General features: G+C 38.2%; 1 protein-coding gene across 1 annotated transcript; it reads left to right on the top strand.

Moving 5' to 3' along the window:
• The first annotated feature begins 2,627 nt into the window (after positions 1-2,627).
• Positions 2,628-12,969, top strand: smim13 (small integral membrane protein 13). Its single transcript, XM_002932667.5, has 3 exons — positions 2,628-2,793; positions 5,748-5,833; positions 7,675-12,969. Exons 2-3 carry the CDS (start codon positions 5,758-5,760, stop codon positions 7,866-7,868), a joined length of 270 nt encoding a protein of 89 aa, XP_002932713.1. The 5' UTR covers positions 2,628-2,793; positions 5,748-5,757; the 3' UTR covers positions 7,869-12,969.
• Positions 12,970-15,636: the final 2,667 nt, after the last annotated feature.

Genomic DNA, 15,636 nt, shown 5'->3' with positions numbered 1-15,636 from the left:
TGTATGAGCTGCTTGAGCCTTCCCTGCAGCCACTGACTCGCCGAAGCCGTGCTGTCCCCGGGATGGTCAAACTGCTGTGCTCCCTGCACCTTTTGGCCACTGGCAGTTTCCAGAGGGTTGGGGGGGTTTACGGGGGGGGGGGGGGTGTCACAGCCTACCTTTTCACGGTGCCTTGGCCAGGTCCTGGACGCCATACGCTCGGTGTCCGGGAATTTCATCTTGTTCGCCCAACATCGGAACGAGTGGAATTTGTATGGGGTAAGTGGCATCCCCAATGTGTTGGGTGCAATTAATTGCACCCATGTGGCGTTAAACCCCCCCCAAGACAGGGAGCATATTTTTTAAAAACCGGAAGGGCTACCACTCCCTCAACATACAAGTGGTGTGTGATGTCCATATGAACATCATGAGCATCGTGTCTGGGTTCCCCGGCTCCTCTCACGATGCTTACATCCTAAGGCAATGCGCACTTTACGATGCTTTCGAAACAGAACAAATGCCTCATGGGTGGCTGTTAGGTAATTATTTGTGTCATGTCTAGCACAACACATTTGCTTTCTGTCCCCCACTGTAAAACCAGTCCCTGCCTGGCATAAGCTTGTTTTGCAATTTGTAAAGTGCCCTCTTTTGCCACTGGGAGAGTGAAAGCAGCTACTTGTAGTGTCACCTATCAGTCTCACACTGTCACATCTGTTGCAAAAGGCCCGTGTTTTGACACAGGGAGACTGGAAGCAGCTCACGGGTAACCAGCATCTCCTGAAAAAATAAAACATGTAATAAGATGCTGCAAAATGTTTGCAGCATCTTATTACATGTTTTTTTTTTCAGGAGATGCTGGCTACAACATGGCCAACTCATGTGCAGCTTGCCGTGCCTGACTGGCATTGTAGGCGTTAGTTGCCACACACAAGTCGACATGCATGGTGTCCAATTATTTCATTAAAGAGATACTGACACCAGAAATGAAACCTTTTTTACATCGGTCATAACATTGTCTTTGCATGCTATTTATAATTTTGCCATAAAGTATTTGTCCAAGCATTTACATTCCCTATCTGATCCCCCATGTTCCTCTATGAGGGGGCGGCCATATTTGTCCAGCAGTAGGCCGTTAGCATTAGAAGCTATAACAGACAGGCTGAGAAGGGACAGTCAGGTTGGCAAAACAGTCAGGTTTTGGAATTTCAAGTAACAATTACTTACAAAAGCAGCCATATCAGCAAAAAATGATCAACACGACCTATAGGCAACTTTTTATGTAGATTCATATTTTAAAAAGTTGTTTTTTCGTGTCAGTATCACTTTAAGGCTTTATGATGCCTTATTAGGGATTTGTGGAACCTATCTTTCTCAGGTTCCTGGGGGGCCACATTTGCTGTTCTGGCCTGAGTTGAGAGCTGCTGCTGAATGTTTGCCGGCTCCTCATCTGAGAACAAGGCCAAGGTCCCTGTCAGTCTTGGAATTTACACTCACAGCTAGCAGGTCGGCACCATTTTGTGGATACTGTTATTAAGGAAAGCTTTGTATCGCCCCAAAATCTTATACATTTAACATCTAGGTGATATCAAGGAAGTACAGAATGGAATATTAAAGTAATTGCAATTAAAAATCTGAGCGGCATAGAGGCAGGGCAGGCAATATATGATTGACAGCTCAGATTTTTAAATCCATTTATAACAGGTATGCAGGGTCGGACTGGGCTGCCGGGACACCGGGAAAAATCCCGGTGGGCCCCAGCCCTAGTGGGCCCCAGCGGCCCACTCCGACCCTAGCCGGCGCTCCCCCCTACTGACTGTTCCTCCCCGACGTGTTCAATTTATACGCACTCGGGGAGGACGTCAGGCGGGGGCCCTGCGGGGGGGTTAGGGGGGCCCCTGGGGGGGGGTTAGGGGACGTGGCTGGGGCACCTGCACCCCCCAGTCCAACCCTGCAGGTATGGATAATTTAATTAAAAAAAAGAATTTGGGTTTCATTTTTAATCATTAAAGGACTTTTATTAAACAGCTTTTTATGTGTGGGTGCCAGGTCTCCTTAAAAGTAACTGTAGATCTTACAATAATCTTGATATTGCACTTGCTCAAGAAGCCACTCTTAACTGCATGAATAGAACCTGCCACAGCAACCTCACCGCCCTCACCCTAAAGAACCACATACACTGCAACAAAGTTCTGTTCCTCAAGTCCAAACACTGCCCACTTGTTCTTTTCTATGCAAATAAAAAAAAAACTCCCCACTTTTCATGATCCAGGCCCTTTGTGCACAATCACTATCCCTGATATTGCTTCATTAATCTAATTGCTAATAGCAATAACGAGTGGGAACTTTAATAGTCAGTTGTTGGGTAAGTTAGCTCTTTGTCCGGTATAGGTTATGAAGCATTTACCTTTCACCCACACATGCTCTAATAAGCCTGTCTAAACCGCTTCCTGTTGCGAGGCAAAGCTGCACTTTACTCCCGCCCATTTCCCCGCACATCCCCGCCTCCTGACCGATCCTGTCCTGTGCAACTCTCCTCCCCAGTGCAGCTGCCGCAGTGACAGCCTTTCATATACTTTGCTAAGGGACAAAGGGGCGTGGCATCTGTCGTCTACCGGCTTGTCCACCATGCTAATCTGATTGGTCGTCAATCGCTGAAGGACCAATAGGCGTAAGAGAGGGGAGGAGCGGCGCGATGACCGTGCGATGAGCGGCCCTTGGAAGAGGTTCCGTTTCATTGTTTGCAGCTCCCGGACCAGGGGAAGTAGGGAGACCAGACGCTACCGGAGCCTCTGCTCTGATCCCGGCTTCCTTCCTGTGAGTGCGAAGGGCAGTTTGCCAAGGTCACCCATACATCGCTGGGCACCTACAGGGAAACACACTCATTATGGGCATGGTGGCTTGTACACATATACACTCCTGGCACTACACACATACAGTGAGAGGGTCGCACAGTAGGATCATAATTCTCTTATTAGCAGCATTACTAGGACATCTCGTTGTTCCACAGGGTTGGGCACAAATGTGCATAGTAGCATTGTTGTAGGACCATCGCATAAGTGCCAACATATGTCACCAGACTGAACCCAAACTCAGCTGCAACTGTATGGACCACTGGCTTTAGGGGAATGATGCTGCATTACATACAATTATGTGCTGGTTATGAGGATTACATATACATTTTTAAAAGTTAATAAAGTTATTTATGAGATAGAATAGACACATGTTAAACAGCTTTGTCACACACACACACATATATATATTATATCAGTAACTCTTGATCAGTTCCTACACACAGAGGGAAGTAGGGATTCTTTTATCCTGCCTGGTTTTGTCATTAGCTAAAACTGCTGGCAAAGATGTACAGAGCATAGAGATCACATAACTGCAGTGTCCAATGAAAATAAGCCAAGGCGGTGCTGTGTTAGTCATTCTAGGCTAGAACACTATGCTCTCGCTTTGCTAGATTCCATCATTCTATGTGGCGTGTAGCAACTGCAGCCGCAGGCAATTTATAGCAAGTACTTTATATGGGTTATTCCCCAAATCAAGGTGTGTTTTTGTTATACTTATTAAGCTTATCCTTTAAAAAAGAACAAGGTTTAATGGGGGTTTGACCTTTTATATGTTGTAGGTGGCATAATTCTAAGACAAATTGCTGTTGGTCCATGGTTTTTATCTATGGTTTTAGAAGTATTTGCATACCTTATTCTGCAGCTAAATTCAGGTATGGAATTTAAACTTGTATCTAGTTGCTAGAGGGTTAATCAGCCCCTATAAAATGAAATATGATTAGCAGAGGGCCTGACAAGGAAAATAAGAATTACAGAAATAAGAATAGTTACACAACTGAAGCTTTATACTGAGTCTTTTTTTTTTTTTTTTTTTTGCTATTGTTGGGAGTCAGTGAATCCTAGTAATCAGACAGCATTTTCAGCTACAGACTAAAAATAGGCAGTTGGGGAAGGTGAATAATTACCATAGGAACCAGTTGCTTAGAATGGTCCTGTAACATACCATAGGTTATATAACGGTGAACTGGCTCTTTAAGTCTTCCAATCCTGTTATGTTGTTGGTAATTGATGGTGCAGGTACCCACTATTTAAAGGGGTTGTTTACCTTTAAATTAACTTTTAGTATGACATAAACATTGATATTCTGAAGCAATTTGCAGGTGGTTTTCATTTTGGATTTTTTTGTGGTTTTGAGTTTTTAGCTTTTTGTTCAGCAGTTCTCCAGTTTGGAATTTTAGCAGCTATCTGGTTGCTAGGGCCTTGTTTACCTTAGCAACCAGGCAATGGTTCGAATACGTGACTGGAATACCGATAGGAGCGGGACTAAATAGAAAGATAAGGAATTAAAAGTAACAATAATAATAAAATGATAACCTCACAAAGCTACAGTTTTTTTTTTTTTGCTGGAGTAAGTGACCCCATTTGTAAGCTGGAAATATGTAGAACAGAAAGGCAAATAATAATAATAACAAAAATAATCACAATGAAGACCAATGGCAATGTAGCTAAAAATAAGACATTTTATAACATACTAAAATAACATAAAGGTGAAAAACTTCTTTAAGCATGATAGACCAAGAGGGAGAGACAAGGGGCTGAAGCATGAAAAGCTTTGAAGCAAAAGCCTCGTCATCCATTGAGTGCCAAAATTAGTTTTGCAGTAATATTCATTGCTCATTGTAGTCTTTATTTCTGCAGCTGAGAGCCATAAGGAAAGATATGTATTAGAGGGTTTTATCTTCTTTCTCTCTTAAATGGAAATGTTCCTAAAAGTGCAGAAATCTTAACCATTAATTTATGTTTTCATTCTAAAATGTTTGCTTATTCTGTTGTGTATAAATGTTCTCTGTTCCAGTGACAGAGAAGTTAACACTTGTAATTGGTATGTTGTTATCAAATCCATGTTACATCTTTCTGGCAGCTTTAAAGGTCAAAGAAAGGCAAAGTCACTTGGGGGTGCCAAAATGTTAGGCACCCCCAAGTGACTTAAATCGCTTACCTTTTACCCCAGGCTGGTGCCCCTGTTAGGAGAGAACAGCACCAGCCCGGGGTAGCTGCAGCGCTTCCTACTTCCTGCTTTGCGTGTGCGCGCACAGTGAAAAAGGCGAACTTTAACAGAGAAGTCGGCTTTGCACTCTACTGCGCATGCGCCGGTCCTGGGGTCCCGGCAAAACGAAGCAGTAAGGAGGAAGCGCTCGCTTGCAGGTACCCCGGGCCGGTGCTGTTTTCTCCTAACAGGGGCACCAGCCCGGGGTACAAGGTAAGCGATTAAAATCACTTGGGGGTGCCTAACATTTTGGCACCCCCAAGTGACTTAGCCTTTCCTTGTCCTTTAAAGGGGTAGTTTAATTTTAACTTAACTTTTAACAGTATAATGTAGACTGTGAAATTCTGAAGAAATTTACGTTTGTCTAATTTTTATATTTTATATTTATTTTTTAATATTTTTTCTGCTTTTTTTTGTTCTGCTTTTTGTTTTTCCATTTTTCGTAAATAGGGGTGCACCTGAATAAAAAGATAAGTAATAAAAATACAATTGTAGCCTCACAGAGCAATAACTGTTTAGCTGCCAGAGTCAGTGACCTCCTTTTTAAAGCTAGAAAGAGGCAGAAGGGGAAGGCAAATAGTTTAAAACTATTGGAAAAAAAAATGGAGATCAATTGAAACATTTTTAAAATAGGCCATTCTGTAATATACTAAATGTTAACTCAAAGGTGAACTTTCCTTTTAAAACAATTGTATTGTTTTCTCTTCTAGAAAAGTCAAAATGTGGCAGAGTGTCGGATTAACATTTCTGGTGTTTGTGGCAACATTAATCTGTGTCCTGCTTTTTATGTTATGTGGTAAGTACGTTATCTGCTTTTTTTCTTACAAATGCCTAAGAGAGGATATATTAAAGTTAATAACATTTTCCTGCAAGTTTTCAGTAATATATGGGCATTAATTATACTGCTGTCTTATAAATCCCTATATATTGTTTTATTATTGTGCATGGAAGGTCCCATAATAATTGTTTCTCTGGAGTCAACCACAATTCTTGCCCCACTGGCTAAATTATTATGACAAATTGTACATCTTGGCTTTATATACAGGATCCTTCAGATATGGAAGTGTTAAATAACCCTTTCATCTGCCTAAGGGATTTAACGTGCGGAGTGCTTCAGTACCTTTAGAAGTAGTAACTTCTACTTCTGACTTCTGTTACATTGATTTAAGATTCAAACCAGACAAAAGAAAGGAATAAATATATGCTGCTTCCAGGTGCATTTACAATAACTTGAAAACATTGACAGTTTTTAATTAATGTATACTGGATGATTACCCAAAAAAACATTTTTGGGTGGATATCCACTTTAATAAAAGCAAAAAGAATTTGGATACATGTTTCATAATTCTTATTTACCACCATTTACCACCACCATTGCCATATCCCATGCACAGTTTGCATAGATACTGACTATCCATATGACGCTATGAATGCACAGCTGTTTACATCTAGTTCCTACCTAGATAGTCACACAAATACATATGGTGCAGGTGTTTGTGTTATATTTTGACAAGCATATAATTAACATACACTTAGGGGCAGATTAAATAAAACTAACATTTTTCTGGCATTTAAACTCATATAAACTCAACTTGGTATTTTTTCAAATAAAACAATAATTTTTGCATTAATTAAACGTCACAGTAAGTTGGTAGGGTCAAATCAAAATATTGAGTTTATTAAAATCAAGATTTTTTCAAACCAATATATTTGAGAAATTCATGAAATTTAAATGGCCATGAATTTTCCCTGAATCATCTTTATCCCAAACAGGAATTGTTACGGCAGCCATTTTGGGAGCATTGGCGCTCATTCTTGGAAAACAATATTAAAATGTGTTTAAGTTTCACTTGAAACTGGGTGAAATAGAAAACAATGAAGGAATTAACTTTGCCTTGAAAAAATATGTGAAATAGAAAACAATGATGGGATTAACTTCACCTTGAAACTGGGTGACATAGAAAACAGTGATGGAATTAACTTCCACTTGGAAATGTGTCTTCTACTATTCTAAGCCTCCATAGGACTAAATAGTTTTATAAATCTTGAACGGTTCCTGGTTTTTTTTTGTTTTTTTTTAAAAGTGCAGAGGTTCTCTGCTGTGCACTTAAAGTATAAAATTATTTCCTTTTTCTGCAGGGCAAACAAGCAGCTTGTTATGTAGCTTTTCTGCCTAATTTATTAAAGTGATACTGACACTAAAAAGTTACTCTTCAAAATATGAATGTACATAAAACGTTCCCTATAGGTCATGTTGATCATTTTTTGCTGATAGGGCTGCTTTTGTAAGTAATTGTTACTTGAAATCCCTACACCTGACTTTTGCCAACCTGACTGTCCCTTCTCAACCTGTCAGTTTTACCTTCTAATGTATGTATGTGTGTATGTATATCTTTATTTATAAAGTGCTACTTATGTACTAATGGACTCCTGCTGCACAAATATGGCAGCTTCCTCATAGAGGAACACAGGGCATCAGATAGGTAATGTAAAAGCATTGGGCAAATACTTTTATGGCAAAATTATATATAGCATGCAAAGACAATGTTATGATAGAAAAGGTAGATAGAAAAAGGTTTAATTTCTGGTGTCAGTATCTCTTTAAGGTAATGTTTCTCTTTTTGTTTCTTTTCTTAGGCTGGTATGTTGTCTGGCACCTTTTCTTGTCTAAATTCAAGTTTTTAAGGGAGCTGGTTTGTGATAGTGGTTCACTCCAAGGAGAAAGTGAATCATCTGAAACACCCAGCGACTCTGATGCACCACCCTCTCCTGAAAAACAGAAGCCTAAGTCAACACGACAGAGAAGAATTCCAGCCGAAGAGGCAACTTAAAAATGAAGGCAATATTGAGGCTTCTTCTTGGGGAACTAAGAATATTTTCAGCATCTGCACTGTAGGAGACAACACTATAATTTTATGGAAATACTGACTTCATAAGCGTGTGCTTTAGGGAAATAAGATCTACTATAAAGCTGCTTGATCACATTTTAAATATATAAGCTGTCTCGTCAATCAATAGGAAGCATTTCATGCATGACCTAAGATCTGAAGAGTAAAAAGTTTATGCGTGAACCTGCACCAGTTGTCTTGTAGGCTTCCAAGTTTGAATTAAGAAGCTTAAACATTCCCTGTCATCCTTTTAAATAATGCTGGCTTGCAGGTAGTTGCCATCGAAGCCTATCTAGTCACAGCACCTTGGATCTGCACATTATCAAGAACATCAATGTAATGGTTATGGTATCTATACTCATCAGCCTGTACTCCATGGTTACTGTTGAATTTAGCAGCATACAGAATGCCTATGGGAAGCTCACAGAGATGGAATCCAGCTTTGGCTGCTGTATTGTTTGTCTTAATACCATTAGAATTATGAATTCGGGAAGTGTGCATATTTTATTTTATAAAACTAATTTAGAAAAGACTCTACATAAAATTGTTTTTTCTGCATTAGTCTTTTCCTTAGGTGGTAGAGGGTACTGCTGGTCTTAAGACATTAGGAAAAAACAAGTTTATTTTCTTCATATAGTTATTTTTTTAAATTGGTTTGTCTCATCCCCATGACGGTTGTATATTAAAAACAAAGAGGATTCGTCTCCAAAGCATTTGAGTGCATGCTAGCTATTCTTCCTTTGAGATCTTACACTGTATAACCAGTGATCCTACAGCTTAATCTAAAAAGCCTGAATACAAAAGAAGAGTCACCATTCTTAAGAGGTAAAATAATTATCGTACAACTTTGTCAAACATTGTATTTCAGAGCAGATGTACTTGTGTTTATATTGCTAATGCATTTTTTCCTGTTTTAAGGTATCACTCAAAACACTAGCAGAAATGTATAGTTTATGTTTGGAACTATGTGTATTGGTTGTCTCCCTAGACAAGCCATCTAATTCCGTTACAATTTAATAGGTACATTTTTTTTTACATGGTCAGTGGCTCTGAGTTATGAATTCTTACCCAGCACCTCTTTGGTAACAGAAGATATATTCTGACTTGATATGATTTCTAAAGCTGTACAGGACTTATTGTAATACCATATTTACAATTTGTGTTTCCGCAGGCCCAAGTAAGGAAAGTTCTTTCTTAGCAGAATTCATCTGCTTGTTTTACGTTCTTCTCAAGTCTTAACACCTGCATAAATGGACTCCTTGTTTAGTCTCCCCTCTTTATCAAAGAGTTTTTAAATCTAAACCCATTGCACATTCTAATTTGTAGACTCATCCTACACTATTTGTGTAGAAGCTCTACATATTTTTGTGCAGTGTGCTAGGATGGGGGGGGGGGGGGTTAATGTTTTGCCATTTACTTTTCATTGCTTATCTTCCTATTCACATTTAAGTATTTTATTCAAACCACTGCCTGGTTGCTAAGGTAAATAAGACCCTAGCAACCAGATAGCTGCTGAAATGCAAACTGAAGACCTGCTGAGTGAAAACGTAAAAAACGAAAAAAACAAAAAATGATGCCCATTTTTAAATTGTCTCAGAATATCAATATATATCATAATAAGTTAATTTGAAGGTGAACCACCCCTTTAAATGTTATTTGTCCCTATTGAAAAAATATCAGCTTAACTGTAGATGCTTAATAATTCTTTTAGACAAGTAGGTTTTTATTAAGGTTTTTTTCTTACAGAGATATAAATGGTTTATTAGTTTGGTACCTCAACCTAATATTTTCTTCCTACTGGAAACTTTTTGTCAGTAGTGTTTTGCAAATCAGCCAGTCAGAGCAAAACATTAATGTGTTGGTTGTACCCATAATCAGTTGAGGAGCTCACAAATAGTTGAATATATAAAGTCTGTAAGGAAAAAATACATAATAATTTGACTTTTACTATGTTAGAAAATGTCCTAACTTTTCAATTAGTCACCTTTATATTTTTTAATTGTTTGCTCCAATATCTGTCCTTTCCAACTTTTAAATTAGTCCACTGACCCCAAAAAACGATTGCTTTTGAAACTACAGTTTTATTGTCGATGGAGGTTTTTATTCATCCATGTTATGGTATATCAAGTAGAAGTAAATCTAGAGCAACTGGACTTACGGAGTTATCATTGAATCTTTAATTTTGGTTAACCTGAATACTAAGGAATTGGCATCATCTTTATAGAAAATATTGAGATTCAGAATCCTTACTCACAATGTGAGTATGGTGGTTTTGTATGCTTATGTCATTTTGGACACCAAATGAATTAATTTGTACCTAGACAAATCTAGAGTAAAACCTATGGTAATTTGAAATTGACATAAGTATTTTGGTGTTATTAACATTTTGCTCTTATTGGTAACGTTGAATCCAGAAAGATATTAAACTGCCTAATTTGCTTTACTACTGTAAAAAAACATTTTGGCACATGGTGGTGTAAATAATGATTGTCACAATATTGTCCTTTTATTATGTTATGGTGAAAAGGAACAATTTAGTCTAATTTAACACCAAATTATTTTAATGCCACATTTGTAATTCCCCACCCAGTTGTTGGCCTTACTGTGTTTCTCTTTATTTTTGAAATCTCATTTAAACAAGATTTCCACCATTAAATGGCATGCTTTAATAAGAAGCCTAATCTGTACAATACCTAAAAACAAAGACTATTTTGTTTCATATTAGTAATATCCCATACATGTATGTATCTATGTATTTTTAAGCAGAATCTTTTCTTTTTTTTTCATTCCAAAATTAAAAATTTGCTGGAACTGATATATGTTGGTTCAAAATCTAATATTGAACTTGTAAAAAACAGGGATTATTATATGCTTCAGTTTTTGTATCTCCTGACATGGGTCTCCTTATATGTCTGCATTAATCATATTGCTATGACATGCATTGTCTTGAGGGCACTATGCATTTTATGCTGCCCACAGTGGGCACATAATGCCAGATATTTTAATGAGTTTGGGGAGGGGTCACCTAAGTGTTTGTTTGGAACTTTCTGCAAAACCAGGATGCAGATAAGGAATTTTAAACCTTGCACCAGTCCAGCAGAAATGTATTGGTTTTAAGCTTTCATCATGTAGAGTTGACTTGCTAAAATGTGTATTTACAGGGATACTGACATATCTGCTGACAAAAGCAGAAGCAGTTTGTAGCATTGGTTTTTTTTTTTATTGCAAAGTGCCCTAACAGCAGTTTTTTTTGGTGGGCACCATGTGTCTCCTGTAGCTTTTTGAATATTTGCCTGCTACGCAATCATGAAAGAATCAAAGTACAGCTACATTCTCACTGCACTGTATGTCCCACACACTATAGATGGACACAAAAGCTGACAGACAAAACTGACCTGTTATATTTTTATACATTCAGCATCTGTGGACCTTCATGCAAGCACAGAGCTATATAGCCCAATATTTCAGTAGGTGCTTTTTGCTTGAGTATAAAGAAACACATTGGTTGCACCATGAGCCATTCATAAGTGTGAGAAAGGGTTGTATGCATTTTAGATTCCTTTACTGAGTCATTTGAGGGTGTCTCACTAAAAATACAAACCAAAAATACTGTATTTCCCAACTTTGTGGATACTTAGCCAGGCAGTTGAAGAATTATAGAACTACAGTATTGTAGATGGTATGTAAGACTTAGATTTTGTTTTTTATGTGTTACAAGGAGCTCAACTTGCTTTAATTAAATGAAAAATACAAACTGTTGAGAAAATGTAATAATTTTCTATTTGTTTGGCCTTACAAAGTATTGCGCTGGGCAAACAGCCCCTCTTGCTTTTATATAAGTGAGTTGGACCTACTGTATTGCATATCATTATTTAAGTAAATCTAATACAATACAGTACCAATAAAATGCTAATTATAATTGGCTGTTTTCTGTGGATAGTTTTCACACAAGCAATCCGATACATTTTCTATGTGAAACTGTATGTATACAGAGAAATAAGTTTTTTATGTATTATGTGTACAATATTCAATGCCCTTCTGCTTAGCCTATATAAGAGAGATAAAAAGTAGACACTGTGTAGAGTATATTTTAATGTTACGCTTAATGCTACACCAGTGTCACTGCTGCTCTTTATAAAATCAGTTCCATAAACCCAAGTACTTATCTGAAGGATTTCTCATCCTTGAGTAGTTGGCTGACTTTTTTGTCATTTTAATCCTACCATATTTTTCACAAATGTTAATAAAAATTAAATGACTTGACCAGTTCTTCTGAGGGGTTTTCCCTATTAAGCATCTGTGCTCTTACATAAGTAGAATTAGCACAGAGCTCTTATAGCTGCCTGAGCAGATATTCATGTAGGGGGGAATTTACAAAAGTGGAATATACCAGGCCTGGAATGGAATTCAAAATAGGCCCTGGCATTTACACAGAGGCTCAAACAGCCCCCCACCAGCCCAGTAAATTGTGACTGTCTGTGGAATCTTATAGCAGCCTCTCTGGCATAGAATCCATAAATTGCTAGTCCAGGACTGGAATATATTGAATGTATGAGTAAAAAAATATAATTGGTGTTAAAAGAATGGCAACATTAACAAAAATAATCCATTTATATGGTGGTTGTTTTGTACTCTTTGATGGCCACTGTAGCCAATTCAGACTGGCACAATTACTTTAGTTTACTTCATTTTATTTTGACAACAAAAATAATATTTTGCTGTAGGCTGGCTTAAAAAAAGCAAGCTTTTAGACACCTGTGAATTTGTCGTTTGATTATTTGATGTAAACAAACATCACTTTTGTGAATTCTACCCCAAATGGAGTACCTTCTTTTTCCTTTATAACGGCCATCCTTGAGCTGCTGACCTAGGATGCTGGGAGTTAAAGTTTAAAACAGATTAAAGGATGCAATTTCTTTGTTTATGGTTGCTTTCTCCTAGAATAGATGTGTTGGGCATTTTGTGTTAATAGGTAAAAAAAATGTTTGTCTTGACTTTGCCTTGTCAGTGTTATTAAACGTTATTAAAAATGTTATGAAATGCATATCTGTCTCATTTTCTATAAACCAGCCATATACAGATTAATACATAGAATTTCCCTATGAAAGTTACTCCGCAATATACATTTCCTCACTTGCTAAAAAGCCATCCAATCCCTTCTTGAAACGATCTAATGTATCAGCCAGTACAACTGATTCAGGGAGAGAATTCCAGAAATTCACAGCTCTCACTGTAAGAAACCCTTTCCGAATATTTAGACGGAACCTTCTTTCTTTTAATCGGAATTGGTGCCCTCATGTCTTGTGAAATGATCTACCACTAAATAAAGTATTAGAGAGATTATTATATGATCCCCTTATATATTTACACATAGTTATCAAACCACCCCTTAAGCGCCTCTTCTCCAGTGTAAACAATCCCAGCATGGCCTGTTTTCTTCATACCCTTCACCAGCTTAGTTGCCATTCTCTGTACCCTGTTTGTGCACTGGAGACCAAAACTGCAAAGCACATTCTCGGCCTAATCTTTCGCAAAGGATTCAGGGTTCAGCCAGATCCTAAAATAGTGGATTTGGTGCTTCCCTAGTGCAAACGACTCCACTGAGACCAACATAATTTAGTTTAGAAAGAAGTTATTTGTGGGGCACTGTATCCAAAAGCAAAATCCAAACAGATCACACCAACTGCAACCCCACTGTCTAGCTTCTTACTAACCTCATCATAAAAAGCAATCGAATTTGTCTGACATGACCTATCCTTCATAAAGCCATGCTGATTACTGCTCATAATGCTATTCTCAAGAACATCATTTTAGATGTGATCCCTTAACAAGTCTTCAAATAACTTGCCCCCCAGAGATGTAAAACTTACTGGCCTATAATTGCCTGGCTGAGATAGCAATCACTTTTTAAATATAGGAATGACATCAGCTTTCCTCCAATCCCTAGGTACAATACCAGAGGAAGCTGAGTCTGAGAATATTAGAAATAGAGGCCTGGCTAAAACATAGCTTTCTCAGTACCCGAGGGTGTATCTGGCCCTGATGCCTTCTTAGCAACAAATGCAATGGCACTCAGAGCTGCTGATGCCTTGTTCACATTAATTTTGAGTAAACCTTTATTTACCATGTCCTGCATCAACCACTGACTAGATTGAGCAGAGCCAACAGTACAGCTGTCAGGTGGGTCTTGGCACTCTGGTCCCTCCATTGTAAACACTAAAGAACTGGTTTAGCACATTTGCCTTTTCTGTATCCATTATAACCATACTGTTACCATAATCAATGGAGTCACACTCTTAACCTGCATCTTTTTCTATTAATATACTTAAAAACTTCTTGGGGTTAGTTTTAGCCTCTGCTGGAATGATCTCCTCCTTTTCCATCTTTTTCTTCTGGATTGCTGTTTTATAACATTTTAGCGGTATAGTGTTTATATTTATTATACACTAAATGCAGCTTCTGTCCCTTCTGACTTGTATTTCTTAAATGCTTTCTTTTTTTCCCTATTGACTTCTTTACTTCCGAATTAAGCCACATAGGGTGGTTCTTAATGCTTCTACATTTACTTTTAAGGGAATAAATTGAGAACAGTTATGATTTAATATCATTTTAAATGACAACTATATCTGTTCTGTGTTTCTGGCAGAAAACATAATGCCACAATCTTTGCTCTGAAGGACAGGCCTTAAGGAGTTAAAATTAGCATTTCTGAAATTCATGGTTTTGTTGTCCCAGTGTATATTTGCTTTTAGCACAAAATATCCAATTAAATAACATTATGGTCACTATTAGCCCATTGTTCAACCACTTGCACATTTGCTATAAGTTCTGGGTTAGTAGAGATCACTAGATCCAATATAGCATGGTTTCTGCTTGGCTCCTCAACAACCTGTGACAAAAAGTTGTCATGCAACAAGTTTATAAACATTTACTGTCCTGACAGTACTGTTGCTCCAGTCAATATCAGGGTAATTAAAATCCCCCTTAATTATTACTTGCCCCAAACTAGCAGCCTTTTTTATTTTTACTAGCAGCTGAGCCTCTTCACTTACATCGGGGGATCTTTACCATACCGCTACCACTAATTTGCTGGTCTCTTGATTATCTGTGAAAAGCTCAACCCATAAGGCATCAGCTCCCTTATTTACCGTCATCACTCCTTTATATTGGCTTTTAAATCCTGCTTAACAAACAGACACACTCTCTTCCTTTTTTATTGCCTTTGTGCCTCCAAAACAAAGTAAAGCCTCCAACTGTAACTGCCCAGTCATGTGATTCATTCAACCACGTTTCAGCAACACCTATCACATAAATTTACCATTAATAAACTGTTTCAAAACCACTTCATAAAAATACATCCTCAGTTACCACTTTGCCACCAGGGGAACTAATTAACTAGAATCAGGGCTGTATTTAGGGGTGGTCTACTCTTGCACGTGACATCACACGCACTTAGGTCACAGAAGTGACATCATGCACAGCATACACGTGACGTCACTTCAGCTGAGCAACCCTGACCCCCCCTACTCCTCACCCCCCAGCTCTGTCGCTGGATCTTCTATGAAAATCCATGGCAGAGGCTGGGGGCATATTTTTTAAACTAAATAAATATAAAACGAATATATATGCATAGGGCCACCCTCCAAAAAACTGCCACCCTAGGCACAGGCCCTCTTGTGCCTTAATATAAAGGGCTGTGGCACTCGGGGAG

This window comes from Xenopus tropicalis, chromosome 6, assembly GCF_000004195.4.
Source record: "Xenopus tropicalis strain Nigerian chromosome 6, UCB_Xtro_10.0, whole genome shotgun sequence".
NCBI classification, from domain to species: Eukaryota; Metazoa; Chordata; class Amphibia; order Anura; family Pipidae; genus Xenopus; species Xenopus tropicalis.
Note: the sequence above shows the minus strand (reverse complement) of the source record. Positions and strands in the feature narration are given on the sequence as shown.